This window comes from Labrus mixtus, chromosome 18, assembly GCF_963584025.1.
Source record: "Labrus mixtus chromosome 18, fLabMix1.1, whole genome shotgun sequence".
Lineage (NCBI taxonomy): Eukaryota > Metazoa > Chordata > Actinopteri > Labriformes > Labridae > Labrus > Labrus mixtus.
Genome location: NC_083629.1, coordinates 10,222,318 through 10,238,140, shown reverse-complemented (window position 1 = coordinate 10,238,140; position 15,823 = coordinate 10,222,318). Strand labels below are relative to the sequence as shown.

The following is a 15,823-nucleotide window of genomic DNA, read 5'->3' as shown; positions in this document are numbered from 1 at the left end:
TTAGCCCTGTAGTCAAAGCAACAGAACATCTGAGACCACCCTGTTGTGACATTTCACAAACATCAGCGCAACCTTTTTTTGGGAGAGGCAGATGAATGAAAACACATATTGGCTTTGAACCAGTGATTGAAGCAGCTGTGCTCTGCATGTAATGCTTCCATCAGCAGAACTCCCTGCTGACTCCCCTGCCAAGCAAATGGACAAATGAAACAAGGGAACTTATTATTAAACTCTTTAAGACTTTCACTATATCACACTTATCACCATTTTATGTAAAATGTCTGAATTTTTAAACCATAGCAATTCAATAACATAAACTATTTCATCATGTCTCTTTATAGTATTTTTTATTTTGATGCAACAGTAATGATGCAAACTTCCTTTCTACATCAGACAACCATGTGATGGATTCCCATTACCTTCCAAAGCCCAAGACATAGACAGGAAGCATTGAAGGATTTTCCAACAGCCACCAGTCACTATATTTTCTCTGCTTTCACATTGCCCCTTTAATGGTCCGATTTGACGCATTGTGTTGTTCATCCAACTTCATTGTGTTTGTGAGCTGTAAATAGTAGTGTTGAAACAACATGGATGACTCTCAGCTTTTTGGTATCATAACCAAAGAATCCTCTACTTTGCATCTGTCACCTATCTGAAAAATAAATGCTATGGGGCATGTACAAGCCTTGGAGGACTTTGGTTTTGGTGACAGAACTTACAGTATTTATTCTTTAGACCAGTTGTGTCTCTGTTGCATTTCTGTCAAAGAAGCAGCTTAATGAAAGTTTACCTTAGAATTATCTGCATATTCTGTGAATGCTGTTATAACATTGACCTTGGGGTGCTTCCAAAAAGGCTAAAAAAACAACTATTATATAACTATTCATCCCTCTATATCTTTGCTTCAGGGAGTATTATGTCTCTCACTCATCATTTCAGTCATGGGATCAACAGGCAGCCGTTACAGGGACCATTGCAAGGGATCAACTGTGATTATTATCTCTAACGCTATGCATGGTTACTTATTTTCATTCATGTCTGGAGGACATATTGGGGACAGGTAACACGGCATATGAGGACACAGGGTTTTTAAGGGGAATAATTCCCAGTAAAAGCTCAATTTTTACAAGGTCAGCTGGAGAACTTTTGGCTCTCATCTTCCCTTATTCAAAGGGGAGTTCTGTTACGCTGTTGCTTTTGGCTTCTCAGACAGTGGAAACCTACTGTCTGCATGCTGACTTAATATTTGCCCTCTGAGGAGTCAAACCCCCATTTAAGTTCAAAAGGACTACTTCATTCCTTCCCTGAGTTGTGGTGTGACAGCCAAAAACCATAGCCACTCTGTTTTAGTGGGTGGCTGCTTTAGGCAAAACAATTCATATATACATCTCAGTTGCGTTCACTTTGTGCAGTAAGTCCCTCTCTCAAGCGCATTATAAAACATATCTTAGATTAGATTAATAATTAAATTAAATGACAGTTAAAGGAAATGTTGCAATTCGCTGTAATTGGGATTTTCTAATTTTTTCAGTGGGTTTCATAAATGGTGTCCAAAATATCACATTTTTTGACAGCATTTGCTGGAAAGTCGGAGTGTTGCTTCAGAAGATTGTCCATGTTGCCAAAAAGAAAGAGTGTTTGGAATAAAACATTAAACCAGAACAGGAGTTGGCTTGTAGAAAAGGCCATTGAATAAAATCTGTATTATTACTGGTCATCAAAAGCCTGTATTGGTCAACCTCACTCGCTTTCCCATCTGGGGTTTGAAACCTTAGCTCAACTCTTGTATAAAGACACTTCATGTCAGTTTACAGTATGTCACATGTGTGAACAAGCCAATGCTTTCATGTCCTTGAGAAAAAGTTTGAGTTTCTGCATTCTCAAAAGAATACTTCAACATTTTGGGAAAACAAAAACAGCTGGTTAGCATAGTTGAGCGTAAAGACTTGATACAAAAAAAAAAACAGCTGCATAGCTAGCTAGGAACTCAAAAGTGAAAAAGTGAGTAATACATTTTCATATCAAATAATGTTTTAATTTGTGAGCTGCATATGTAACGTGAGGTTGTATTTTTTTTACTTTGGACAGAGACGTGCTCGCTGTTCCTCTGTGTGCCAATGTGCAAGGCTAACCAAGCTAGCTTCTTATTTGCTTTGGACATTTATCTGCTCTTTTTTAGGGCCGCCCCCTGATAGACAACCAAACCAAAAGAGCTTTTGTTTACTGTGTTTTCAGTGTATCCAAACAGTGTGTCATTAAATGCACCAAACTCCATCAAACAACCCAGTGTCTTTTTTTTTGTGTTTGTGTCTGTTTTGACATCTCTGTAATTTCACCGGCCAAGCCAAGCAAGGGTGTTAGAGGTAAGTATGTTCCACTGTTAGATCATAAAGAAAGTAATATCTGATGTGGACTCAACAACCCCAAATTACTCACTCTCCGTGACCGCATATCTGCAGTCTTTACCTATCCAGAGCTCATTGTAGACTTCATGTATGAAGGATGTTTTGTCCAGCCGTCCACCAACTGTATCACAATTTTTGTATAGTATTCAATAAACAAAGCAAGCATATGGACGTGACGGGACAATCGCAAAAAGGTTATCTGTAGTGACAACATGTAGGCTAGGCTAGTTAATCAATGTAGTGGTTTTTATGCCTTGATTTTTGATGGATTACAAAAAACAGAAACAGTGCAACTGTGACTATAGGCTTTATGGCCTCACAGGCCTATGTGACATATTTTGTTATGGGAATTGGGTTTCTGCTATCTGTGAGTTATAGAAAAGTATATGGACACACTAAAGTGCATGTTTTCCATGATTGTTAGTGTTGTAAACATAGAACATCCAGATAAGCTCAGGTTCTAGTTTATTGTAGATGTGATGAGGGTCAATATTGAGTTCAATGCTCTAGTCTAGGTGAACGTTGCAATCTGAAGTCACGTGTCACGACCATTTATTACCAGTTTGTTAACCAGATAGCAACAAGGCAAAAGACACTCAAATCATCTGATTGAAACCATTACACTCCAAACTGCAGTTCAAAGGGTGGAAAAAGTTGTGATACTGATTCACATTTACAGTCTTTGCTGTTCAGTTCAATCAGTGCCACCTTTGCCCATACCGCTGTCAATAACAGGCCACTTGCTTTGTAGACACAGGGGTAATCAGACACAGGTGAGACTAACGACATAGGTGAAGACAATCAGGACAATCACAATGGAGGGAAATCAGACAATGACAATACAAGAAGCATTGGGGAAAAGAACTAAAACAAGAAACACTAAAGACATACAGAGAACTTGAGAATTTAACAGTTGCAATACAAACTAGGACACAGGGTGGATTCGAATTGTCCCTCCTATCCACTTTACCTTAACCCCGGGGAAAACGTCATGAGGTTAAGGAAAAATGTTCTGAGAATTCATAAAGGATTTAGGGAAAGGCGATCACTTTGCTCTGACAAGCCGACCACATTTCCACTAGTCGATGTAATTTATGCGACTGCGGAGGTCAATGACGTGGTTCTGCCGTGGTGAAACTACAATGTCCTACTTAAAGTGAACTGAAAAACGTTCCCCTGTGCCTTCTTACCAGTGAAATAATCCTAATTACCACAAAGTAACTTATATGATCTGCGTCCTTTTTTGGTCATTGTTAGTTTTTCTTGTTTTTATTAACAACGTTTTATATTACAATTTCGAGTAGGAATCAACATCAAATAACAGCAAGGCATCTACACTAAACATTATACAAGAATGTAGGCTATAAAAGCTATGTTCACCTTCTTCACACTCACAAAATAGAAAGAAAGAAAGAAATCAAATAAATACAAAGGCAGTAACAAATTCTAAGTTAAATCAATAATTAAACCAAATGCAGATTGTCTCCTCATTGCTCCTCCAACAGATCTCAGTCCATACAGGGTCATTGTTAGTTTTCGTGAACGGTTGGCTGCACGAGTCGCGCAAGGAATTGTGGGACGTCATTACCTCATCTCCTTTTGTAACGAGGAAAGGTGCTTTCCTCAGCTTTTAGAGAATTCAAACGACTCTTATCACTTAGATGCTTAATTTCACTCAGTTAGTAACCTTTCTAAGCAAAATAGACAATTTGAATGCACCCATAGCAAAACACGAGGATAAGAAATGACAAAATAAAACAGGAAACACTAAAGACTAAATTTGGAAACTTTAGAATAAAGAAACACACGTGGGAAAAAAACGACACCAGGGAAGAATGAGACAAATTAAAACAAGAAAGGAAACCTAAACTCTGAAATTAACAAAATACAAAACTGAACCAGACACTATAGTCGTCTATTTTTACCTCTGACGTGGTGTTTGAGTCTGACTGTGATGCATGGTTGTATGTTGGCACATTTAAGCATTAAAGCAACTTGCATTTCTATTTTCTTTTGGTTGCAAACAAACGTCTCCATGACTGTGTTAAACTCCTCTCTGTAGACGTCCTTAAAATTCTACTTTACAGTAACTTATGATTACTTTTCAATATGCTACTAATTCATTTCATCTGCAGCCCAATGCAGATGCAGGGTTCCATGTTGTGGCATTGAAACTTTATAAAATGCTGTCTAAGAATGGCTCAACCAGGCAACTTGCTTAGTGCAAAAAAAAAAAAAAATGTGTTAATTAAAAATGTCTTGTAGTGTTCTTTAAACAATTTAGTCAGTTATACAACTCCACAATAAATCAAGAATCAGTGAATTACTGTTTGTCTTGCTTTCTGTATCTCACGCTGTGTTTTGATTTGCCGGTCGGTGCCACATGCTCACACGGAATTCACTGATGCCAGATTGCAACAGTGTAAATAGTCTGTTTGGAAATCTCTCAACTTATTACATGACATCGAATCTGTTTCAGAATCTACTAAAATATCAAATTTATAGAGGAATTTCAACGTTTAATCATCTTATTGCAATGTTTCATTGACAGTAAATCAAGCACAACACATTGTTGGCTGTTTGGAGACTAACACACAGCTTTGAAAGAGTTTGTTATTCACACACGCTATCTTTAGTTGATTAAAGACTATAAAAAGTTGTGTATTGTGTGATACTATATGAAATCTCTTTCTTGAAGTGATTAACCCGTAGTATTACAACACCACTCTTCTGTTCCCCTCAACATATGGAAGGCTTTAGCATCTTTCAGCCGGATGTTTGTGTTCATCTGTAATGTTTGAATTCTCATTGCTCCCAAACGTATATCTTTGATAAACCCACTGTATGCTACCTACAGTCACACATTATTGAACAGAACAGAGTTCATGACTAGCTGGTGAACAAAGTTTCCTGATGCTGGATGTGTAAATGGATTTCTCTATTTCTAAAGGATCTTTTTTTAGAATATATTATATCCAGGGTTGTGTTTACAGTGTGTTTCCCATGCCCCCGAGTGACCAAATAAATCAACGTATGCAGTTTCAGCCTAAGTTTTGTAATTGAATGCTGCATCAGACCACCAATTGTCATATCAACGGCTTTGGAAGAGACACTTTGTCTGCTGTTTGTCGGGACAACTGGAGATAAAACAGGAGTTCCTTCAAATCTATAACAACCGCAGACCCTGGAACAGCCCACTTGAGAACTCTCCCCACAAAGTGAACACAGATGCATGCTGGTTTGTCACCAAGTTGAAGAAATGCAGCAGACAGAAACCAGTTGGGTTATGAAGAAGCTGGTATCAGGCATCACTGAAGACGGTATTTGATTTGAGATTGGATGATAAGTGACGTTAAAACAGAAATCAGAGCCTGATGTTGAGAAGCAGTGTATCACCTAAAACAGGTGTGAACATATTTCAACTCCGCCATCATGAAGTGTTCACTGACACCATAACTGTGGGTTTTTTGGTGTCTCATTTATGACAAAGTACTTCAAAATGCTGATTTACTTCACACTTTTCTCTGCATTCACTTTCATGTGTGCTGTTGCTCCATGCAGACTCTCCTCAGACTCCTTAACAGCTAACATGTACCAGCTGTTCAGACACCCATACTGTACTTTACCTCCAAGGATTCCTAACTCTTAAAGAAATATAAACTTACATAACATCTTGCTGAGGTTCCAAGGCCAATGGAAAAGGTTTTATGCGAGGTTGCCACATAAATTGTTTTAAACCTCAGATGAACATATTATAATGTTTCCACTGAGAATGTTTCCCCTTTGTTCTTGTAGTGGTGATGTCGACCTCCATTCCTCACCCCTCCCACCAGTCCTTATCTCTGGCATTTGTGCAGAACTCCTCCTTAGACATGCTTTCCTTTCATCACCAAATGGCATCAGTTATTTTTTCCTTCATGCATCTCTTTCGTTCTACCTTTAGATTTCCTTTGATAGGGGGTACATACAACGTGACACTTTTCCAGGGCCAGTATTGGTCTAATCTTTTTTGTAATGTTTCCTCATTTAGATTTATACATAATCATCACAAGCTAACTGGTTACATGCAGAAGACTGTGAAGCTGTTCACATGTTGGAAAGTGTTTTCACACCCACTGCTTTCTCTTCTTTGTGCTCTGACATGAACTGACTTTCTGCATGGTGCAAAAACTCTTAAGCTGTCAAAATAAATAGTTTCAAACTTCAAAGCGTTTTTTCAAAGTCCAGTGTTGGGATGAACTGGTTCTGTGACTCAAGATCAAATAAACTGTGTTTCATCTAAAGGCGTGTAGTTTAAGAAGTGTATGCTTGAATGTTGAGGTATCTTTAGACAGCTACTGAAGGTCGGAGCGGACTGTATACACGGTGCACAGAAACTGTGAGAAGACAGAAATGACTGTGAGGCTGACACAAATTCTACATTTTCAGTAGTTTTATTGAAAAATGCCTCTTCTGTTTCAGAAATAAATAAGAAAATAAGGCTGTGTGGAATTCACAAAATGTGCAGTGAAAACATGAGAAAAGCAATTCTATGTCCATAGTCTTGCAACCAAATCCAAACTGCATAGATAGAAAACAACAACTATATTCCGACCTCCTTAGTAAATATACAACACAAACATGCAATTCCACCGTGAGTAACACACACCTAAAAACAAAAACAAGATTGGTTTGTTACAATATGTCATATTATCATTTGGTTTACAGGTCTTGGAAAAAAAAAAAACTTTTGGGATCAAATTAACGGTGACTTTCTTTTTTTCTTTTTTACTGGTGGGTTCTCTGAAACAGCTTAACATACTGAAGATTGACAAAAAACAAAACAGGGGAAGTCTGAAAATTTTCATATACATACATATTGTACGTCCTTCAGCATACTTTCTGCTGGTTTTCACATGATTAGTGCATTATACATTGGAGTCCGATAAACACTTGCAGTTATATTACAAGCAGACAGTTAAAGGGAACACTTGGCAAGCACACAGGTTTGTGATGAATGAACATGTAGGTTTGCATTCATCTTGCTAAACGTTCTCATGTCAAACAAAATATAATGTTCAAAATAACCAGGGGTATCAAACCCATCAAAGTACTACTTTTGTACTGTAAATCTCGATCCTTATGTAAATGATCAGGGAAGTCGTTTCAATTTTACACTTTCGGCATACTCCTTATTTGTAGCTATGACGCTAGTCTCTCTGTTTTGTCCTGTGGTAGTGATCTCTTTCCTCGTTGGTTTCGTGTATAACCGGGTGACTGTATTGTCTCAAACTCTCCAGTTGGCTCCTCAGGTATAGACACTACCTCAGGTTCAGGTGGGTAGTTGTTTGCTAGAAAAATATTTGGGATTGCCAATCAAAAAAAAGGGTATGTGTTGCAACTTTGTTAAAATGCAGAAATTAAAAATGTATTGCACTAGGTCATTCCATAAAGTTCCCTTCCTTAACTTCCTTAAGTACCAAAGAAAAAAAACAAAAAGCTACATGAAAAAAAAAAGAAAAACTTTCAAATGCTGTGATGACATTTACAATAAATTCATCAAGTCACTGGATAATAAGATGTAGTAAAATAACCAGCTCATACTACAAAGGACACACGGAAATGGCAAGAGAGCAACATTTAGCACTGGTGTGGTCAGCATACAAAAGAACAGGATGATTAAAAGTACAAATGGAACATGCTTCACCCGGACCAGAGCTGTTTAAGTCACTTGAGGTGCTGTGAACAGAGGGTTATGCTGATGGTAAGTAAGCAGCGGGTTATGAGGCACAAGCTCAATACAAATGTTAACTTGATTTTTTAGTGAAATGTCCTGATCATACATCATTTACAAGGCACAACAATTAGTTTTATTTACACACGACCTCTACTGTAACACTGCTTCAGATATGAAACCCACTTTGTTAGTACTTGTTTTATGGTTGGTAATAGTACATGCTCCTTCCTTCGTAGAAATGTTCAGCCTCTGATTGTTTCCCACCACCGGTTTGTGTTTCAAGATGCAAACAGGCCAGCAGGTTGCCATCATTGTAGCTGGTAGCTGTGAGATGATGTTAGTGCCTGTCCGCTCCGTTCTGTTTATTGGCTTTCATAATGTCTGTTTTAATGTTCAATAATTATGTCCATGGTGATTATCCTTACATGCGCCATAGAAATATGGGCATACATCTCAGAATCGGGACTTCAAAGTGGGAGCGGCACAGGTGACTTAGAGGGTTTATTATGCCAAACCTGAAAATAGTTCAAAGTAGGTGTAAGTTTTCTCTGTGGAACAAAGTTGTAAGCATCTTATTTGATTTAATGCAAGACATCATTCACCGCTAGCTAGAGTGCTTTACATGCCAGTAATTGTTCATCAAATGTATGGAGGTATTGACGCATAGATGCTGCTAACTGACTGTTTGCTAAACTCTGATGCTGTGATGGTCTTATACTTGCTTGAGGTGCAAGTTTTAGAAAATGTTTACAGGGTTCTGGTTTTGGTTTAAGTTAACTTTAGCTAAATGAAAAAAGCCAGGGATACATGTTTTCAAATTACTCTATTGGTGTATTTGTTAGGATCCCTATTAGCTGTACCCTAGAGCTCTTTCTGGGGCAGAGCATAGACTGTAAATAAATATGAATGAAACCTGAGTGACATCATCCATTGGTTACTGAAGGGGGCTTTTGAAGCCCGCTGATGGCGGAATGCTGTCTCAACTTAACCTTCAGTCAACCTTTCACAGGCAAAAAGCTGGAGCTGAGGCGGGTTTACACCGCGCCCGCTGGGCCGTCAGGTCAGCCATGCACCTTATTATCAATGACTCTTGGACGTCTGGATGAGTTATTAAAAAATGACCCCCTGTACAACGTGAGTGAATAAAGACTTGAGGTATTCAGACCATTCAGATTTCCTTTTTTGAATCAGTCTTAACATTTTTTTACTTTTGGCACTTATCTGCATGGTATTCCCCACTCTCTCACCCCAGTTTACCACTCTATCGACAGTCATCTATAATATATGCATTAAAAAAAACTTTTTCTAAAATCAAGTAATTATTGTATCAACATTTCTTCAAATTTGAATGGGAAATTTGTCAACATTACCATGTGACCAAAAGGTTTAAAATCCAAACGGCATTAAGGCAGGGCTTAGTGAATAGTCAGTCACCTGTTATTTTTTATGAATATAAGCTTCTTCAGCTTTCTGTTTAAAAGTCAGAACTTTTTCAAACTTACATTAATATCTCCATACATTTTCATAGAAAGAAGAAGTGCACTGAGTTGCAAATGTCATTAGTGTGCATACATTTAGTCTTAAATCTAATCATCATATCATCATGCAGGACCTAAACGTAAGTTAAGTGTACCTGTGTATCCTTGTCCATTGTAGGGAATGCCAACACACTGAGAGGAGTCGCAATATCCAGCGGGTCCTGGTGGTCCCCTCACCCCTGGAGTACCTTGGCGACCTGGAGGGCCGCGAGCCCCAGAGGAGCCAGAAGGTCCAGGGGATCCTGTTCTTGACTCTCCTGGTGGACCTGCAATTGGAGAAGAGAAGGTAAGTAAGGCCAGTTTGAGAAGTCTCTTGAACTCTGCACAAAACACAGCTGACATCACCAGTAAATCTTCAGTGAAAATTGTGGGGCTAACACAGGGTTGCGGCACTGTAATTTAAATTTTTCAATGGCTCAATTAAAAAGCTTGACCAAGAAAGAAAAAAAAGTCTTGAACTGCGTGAAGCTAGCCCCCCGGCCCGTCTGTCTAGACGGTAAAAAACTCAAGATGGAATTTTCCCTCTCTCTCTTTTTCTCTCCCTTAAGTGAACCCATGTGTTGTCAATGAAGCCACCAAAGAGAGCTCACTGTACCTCAATCCAATTCTCACATAAATATACAGTACACACACACACACATCAAAATGAGTCATCAGAGTGGACTTCCTCCCACAGGTCTTCAGTTGTTTCTCAGTTCATTCATAGAAACAGACATGTCACTGTTGTCCTGCAACAGTTCCCTTGGGGACAGGAACCTTCTGAAGTGGGGAGCTTTCTAGAGAAACGTATTTGATACCAATTAAGGAAAGGCTATGGACTTCTTCAAACTGACGAACTGGCTTCAGAACAATTTGTAGCAATTGTTTCTAAAACTGTCACGACCTCGAATGAAAACTGATTAAAGATTGTCTGAACTCTCTACACAGAAATTCTTCCTTTATGATAGACATAAACTCCTTCCATTTATTGTATAAAATCTGAGACTTGAACTGTGTTTTGAGAAGCTCAGTGTACATGAGGCATAAATCTTTAGGAAAGGAAAGAATTGGGAATATGTTTGGGGTCCCTCCAAAGAATTTATGCGGAGCAGCTGCCCAAATGAAGGCACATTTACTATAGGTACATTTTGGCCCTCTGGCTGGAATGTGTCATTTTAATTGGACTAATGGGAGTAGTCTGTGGCCTTGAAATGTCCACCAAAAAGGTAAAAAAAAAAAAATCCTGTCATCGTAATTGTGAAACTGTGTTATAGTGTAGAGATAAAAGTAAAAAAGGAAGGGGTCCAGAAGACTGTGTGCAACTGCAGGAGAACAATGTTCACGAGGAAATATGGTCAAGAAAAGAGACATAAAGAAACAGTTATTTTACCTGGTGGCCCAGTTGTGCCTCTTTGTCCTCTGATACCAGTTCCTGGAGTTCCCCTCTCTCCCTTCTCTCCTTGCAAACCTACATTAACAAGAGACAGGACACAAAAACACCATTTTTGTAAATCACCAATATCTGGGAATTGGTATAAATTCAAGGGCATCTAACAAACCACAAGAACAGGAATTCAGGGTGTAATATTATTTTGTATTGCTCACTTGAATCATGTGTAGATTTTCCAAGGCAATTCAATAAATATGTATGCAATTTACTGTTCATGTCACCATGACCTGAACTGGTTCTTTTTTCATTATTTCATTTTCATTTTCATTATTTCATTATTACCTACTAACTTAATGATGATGGTTTCGATATCATTGATGATGATGATGGTGGTAGTGACGATTGTTTTTGTTTGATAACGACGACTTATAAGATGGTTTCTATACTGATTAGAGCTCTCAAGAACTGCCGTCAATGTTGTGCTTTGCCTCTGGTCACTTCCTGTCAGCACCTGTGTGTCCAATCAGATTCAAAGCTGATCGTTTGCTCTTACTGACATTGTTTCCTTTTTTTCTAGATCCTTGCTTGTGTTGTACTTACTCTCTGATGTACGTCGCTTTGCATAAAAGTGTCTGCTAGGTGAATTGTAGAATTGTAGAATTGTATTAGCTTATTTTTTCCCTGCAGGATTTGCAAATTTTTTAAAAGAAAGATAAGTTACCTCTTTCTCCTTGACTTCCAGGTAAACCTGGGTTTCCAGAGAAACCAGTTCTACCAGGCTGTCCAGGCTCTCCACGGGCTCCCTGGTCTCCAGGAGGGCCAGCAGGTCCGGCTGGTCCGGGAGAGTTGCTACGGTATCCAGAAGGAATCTGGTTGAGCATCATGTCAATTCGGCTCATCTGATCTGCAAGAGAAGAAAAAAATAAATCAGTTTGATATGGATTTCATGTATGCTTAAACAACTTTGAAGTTTTCTACAGGTTCAAAAAATTGCTCACTGTTCACAAGCTGTTCACAAACTTGTCTGGCAATGGAGCGCATCATGTTCTGAGATGCAATGTCTCCCTGGAAAACAAAAAGATTTCATGAAACCATTGCATTGCTTTTGTTATTGGACAGCTAATCGACACCCCATTTAAGGTACATAGAACATAACAAAATGCATACCCTCTCTCCTTTCTCTCCTTTAAGGCCAACGGGTCCCTGTTAACAAAACAAACAGTCTCAGTCAAAAACTTAGGCTACCACTAAATGTTGTCATGTGTCCATTGTTTGTGTCTCATTTTTCAGTACATACAGGATTTCCTGTGTCTCCTGGTTTCCCTGGTTTTCCAGTAATTCCTGGAACACCTGGATTTCCAGGGCCTCCCTGAAAAAAAGGAAAAAACACAAAGTGTAGTGTTTAATTCAAATAACCGCACAGTAAACATAATTGCAACGTTTAACTCCTGCTCCCTGTTAACTCTCGTGTAAGAAGCTTTAAGTTGGGATCTATGCTTTGACATGTGCGGGGGGGGGGGGGGGGGGGCATGTGGCACACGCAGCCAAGAACAGTAAAGAGATGGAAACACACATGCACAACATCCTACACGGATAGGATGTATACACAAGCACACACGCACACACACACACACACATCAGCCACCATGAACTGCTAATAGGTTTTGTAGCACTCAGGATGGTATAGTTCTTCTGAATTCTGAACTGGCACGCTGCCTGTTGGCATTATGGTTGGATTAAGTAGAGTCAGACGTCCTCAAACCACAGAAGAAGAAAACGAGATGCATGCACCTTTCTTATAACAGTGAAGGAGCCTAGAGTCTGCTTTTTTATGTTATGTTCCAGCTGAGTGAAAACGTGGAGCCAGAGGAGTAATTGTTGCAGATCTATCAGACATTAAAGCACGCTCCAAGGCATATTTATTTTGGTCTGAACTGAACAACACAAAGACACAGAAATAAACACACACACACACACACTCACCATGGGTCCTGAGGGGCCTCTGGGTCCAGATGGTCCCTCCTTTCCTGGTGGCCCCTATGTAGAAACAACATACAATCACACATGGGTAACAACACACTGGGGACTCCGTTCATGCAATACATCAGTGTCATGGCTTCATACTGGTCTCGGCTTTGAATCTGTCTTTATAGGTTATGTTACGGAGTCGTGGCTTACTCCTGGCTTACACAAGTGACAACATGGAGTGCAACTGCACAAAGCCCCAACACTGCTTCTGTCAATGCTCAGCTAAGTGGGTGATCACATGCTAAACATTAACTGAATGAAGTGTTGGATCCATTGCAGGCTTTTAACAAAGTGTGAACACTAAGCAGGCATGGAGGTAGATCTTACCCGCGCTCCGCTAGGTCCAACGGGGCCCAGAGGACCACGTGGCCCGGGTGAACCCTGGGAAAAAAGCAGACACACGTAATCAAATACAAATGATCAGGAACTAGACATTAAAACAGCTCCCTAATGCTTCTTTCAAAATAGAACTAAACGAAAAAAAACTTCCATATCCCAGTTATTAAGCCAAAAATAATATATCATCTTGGTACTAACAACTGGAACAATTTTGTTTTGTCTGTTGACACATGATGTTTACAAGACAGCCCCTGCGGAGAAAGAGCTCTAACAATAAGCTTTATTGTGTAAAGTAACCAATCCAATAAGCTCTGAAGTTCTGGAAGATGACTTTCTCCCAAGTCTCAATTTGCCTTTTCAGAGGCCAAAAATGGTGATGCTCTCTCCCACTGAATGGTGGGAGTTTTCTGAATGACCTCATCTGAGAGAATGATGGCCTGCTCAGCCAAAAGATGCTGCGTGGTACCAGCCCACTCTAAAATGATCTCCACCAAAGGATTTTCCCTGGGATTCTGCTTCTGACTGACAAAGCAGTGATTTAAGTTTATATTATTTATGAAGTATGGATGTTAAAATAACCGTGAGTTTGGTTTTGTTTAACTTCATTTTCATCCAAAAAGTCCAAAGAATGACATATTTTATGAATCAAAGAGGTTCAATTTTCAAACATACTTGAAGTTTCAACCATGTCACGATCATCTTCAATTACAAGGCTGAGAGAGAACATGTTCCATTCCTTGTTTCCCCTTTGGTAACATGAGTCTGGGCTCCATAATAATTGAACAGCACCAACCGGCCTCCTACTGTTTGTCAATCATCAGGCTAGAATTGAGAGAGTGGGTCTCCCCTGAGGATGGCACGGTAAACCTCCCACTCTGAGTGTGGTTTCAATCTCTCCATTTGGACTGGATCCAGGCTCCAGTAGCAAGCCAGCTCTCTATGGATAGTCTCCTGTTTCCTGTTCATAAACCACAAAATGAGAGGGGAGGACTTACTTGCAGACCAGCCAGGCCCGGGTCTCCAGCATCTCCCTTTGGTCCTTGGCGACCCTGAAGGTGCAGGAGGTTGAGGAGGAAAGAGAGATTTGCAAGAAGCTTTAGTCTTTGTTTTATACATGTCATGTCAGTGTGTAAATGTGATTGATTTGATGTTTTGACAAGAACATCTGTAAGTAGGAGAATAAAGGGTAATGAGGAGTTTAGTGTGTTTTGACTTTAGATATAAATCCCACTCACTGGTGGTTCTGCAATAAAGAGCTGTTCTACTGTTTCCACACACACACTTATACTATCATGAGCAGTACTCATTAGTGACTGTATCTGCCTTACACATTAATCTCCATCTACCACAGATATTTAAATATTACTCCCCTCCATGGATTTGTGTACTTTAGGATTACTTACAGGTTCTCCTGGTAGAGACAGTCCGTTAGGGCCCTGTGGACCTGGGGGTCCCATTGAGCCTGCGGGTCCAGACTCACCACGTGGACCCATTGGACCCTACAGCATAACCCCGAGAAAAGAAACAACCATTTTTAATAGCTTTATTATTATCAAAGAATAACCACAGTCGGACTTTTTATTGCAAAAATACAGATAATGGATATCAACAATGAAAATGGGCCTTAATGGTACTTGTCAAAAACAACATTAAATCAAGTAAATGAAAAATATACAGTTTATAACTGAATATGGATGTGATTATGTAACTAACGCTAAGCTGTAGCTGGTCAGTAATCATCTCTTTAGGAGCAGCAGAGTGAGAATTTGACTTGTCATCTTGTGTGGATTAAGCACTATTTATTTATAACATCAACAAGCTTCACTGAATGTGTACAGAGTTCATTAATTAGACTACTTATGTTTCATTTGGAAAAGCAACAAAGTCCATAGAAAAATATGAAAAATATACATCATGTGTTACTCACAGCGTTGCCTTGCTGTCCTCTATCTCCTCGTGGTCCCTTAGAGCCTGGACTGCCCTGAAGGAGTAAGGAGCCAGAGTACAGTGAGTGTAACATCAGGAGCAGATTCCAGAAGCACTAAAAAACTCCAAGCTTTTCGTAATTCCTCACTGGGGCTTAAAAGGGTTACCAAGCACACATATCCCAGACTTTTTTACTGCTGTTTTTTCCGACAGGCATTTATCTTTTGACACTTCTCTCTAAGCCCACGTTTCATTGCATGCCAACGGTCTGATCCTCAACTGCTCTTTCAGAAGGAAAAAGAAAATACCACTCCTGATGCGAGGGCTATCCTCAGTCTACTTCAGGTCAAAATGTTTAACAGGCAAATATCAAGCAGCTTATTAGAACTGTACAGCTACTATAATGCCAGCAGAGAAAGTATGGCCTTGTCATCATATTCAAAATGTTTTAGTCTCCTGAGAAAAACATTCTACCGGGTGAACACAGACAAATTTAGAG

The 15,823-nt window shown here is 39.4% G+C and overlaps 1 protein-coding gene across 3 annotated transcripts in view; it reads right to left on the bottom strand.

The window, feature by feature from the left end:
• Window positions 1–6,822: 6,822 nt before the first annotated feature.
• The window catches only part of col12a1a (collagen, type XII, alpha 1a), a 54,274-nt gene continuing 45,273 nt past the window's right edge, over window positions 6,823–15,823 (bottom strand). For 2 of the 3 annotated variants that reach the window (XM_061062581.1, XM_061062582.1), the window contains 12 exons: window positions 15,326–15,379; window positions 14,802–14,897; window positions 14,394–14,447; window positions 13,387–13,440; window positions 13,015–13,068; window positions 12,329–12,400; window positions 12,199–12,234; window positions 12,030–12,096; window positions 11,753–11,935; window positions 11,032–11,109; window positions 9,758–9,928; window positions 6,823–7,738 (listed from right to left, as the gene is read on the bottom strand). In XM_061062581.1, the coding sequence (XP_060918564.1) occupies window positions 7,590–7,738; window positions 9,758–9,928; window positions 11,032–11,109; window positions 11,753–11,935; window positions 12,030–12,096; window positions 12,199–12,234; window positions 12,329–12,400; window positions 13,015–13,068; window positions 13,387–13,440; window positions 14,394–14,447; window positions 14,802–14,897; window positions 15,326–15,379 (1,068 nt within the window). In that variant the 3' untranslated portion in view covers window positions 6,823–7,589. Of the gene's footprint in view, window positions 8,640–9,757; window positions 9,929–11,031; window positions 11,110–11,752; window positions 11,936–12,029; window positions 12,097–12,198; window positions 12,235–12,328; window positions 12,401–13,014; window positions 13,069–13,386; window positions 13,441–14,393; window positions 14,448–14,801; window positions 14,898–15,325; window positions 15,380–15,823 lie in introns of all 3 variants that reach the window. The other variant, XM_061062583.1, reaches the window with a different exon arrangement.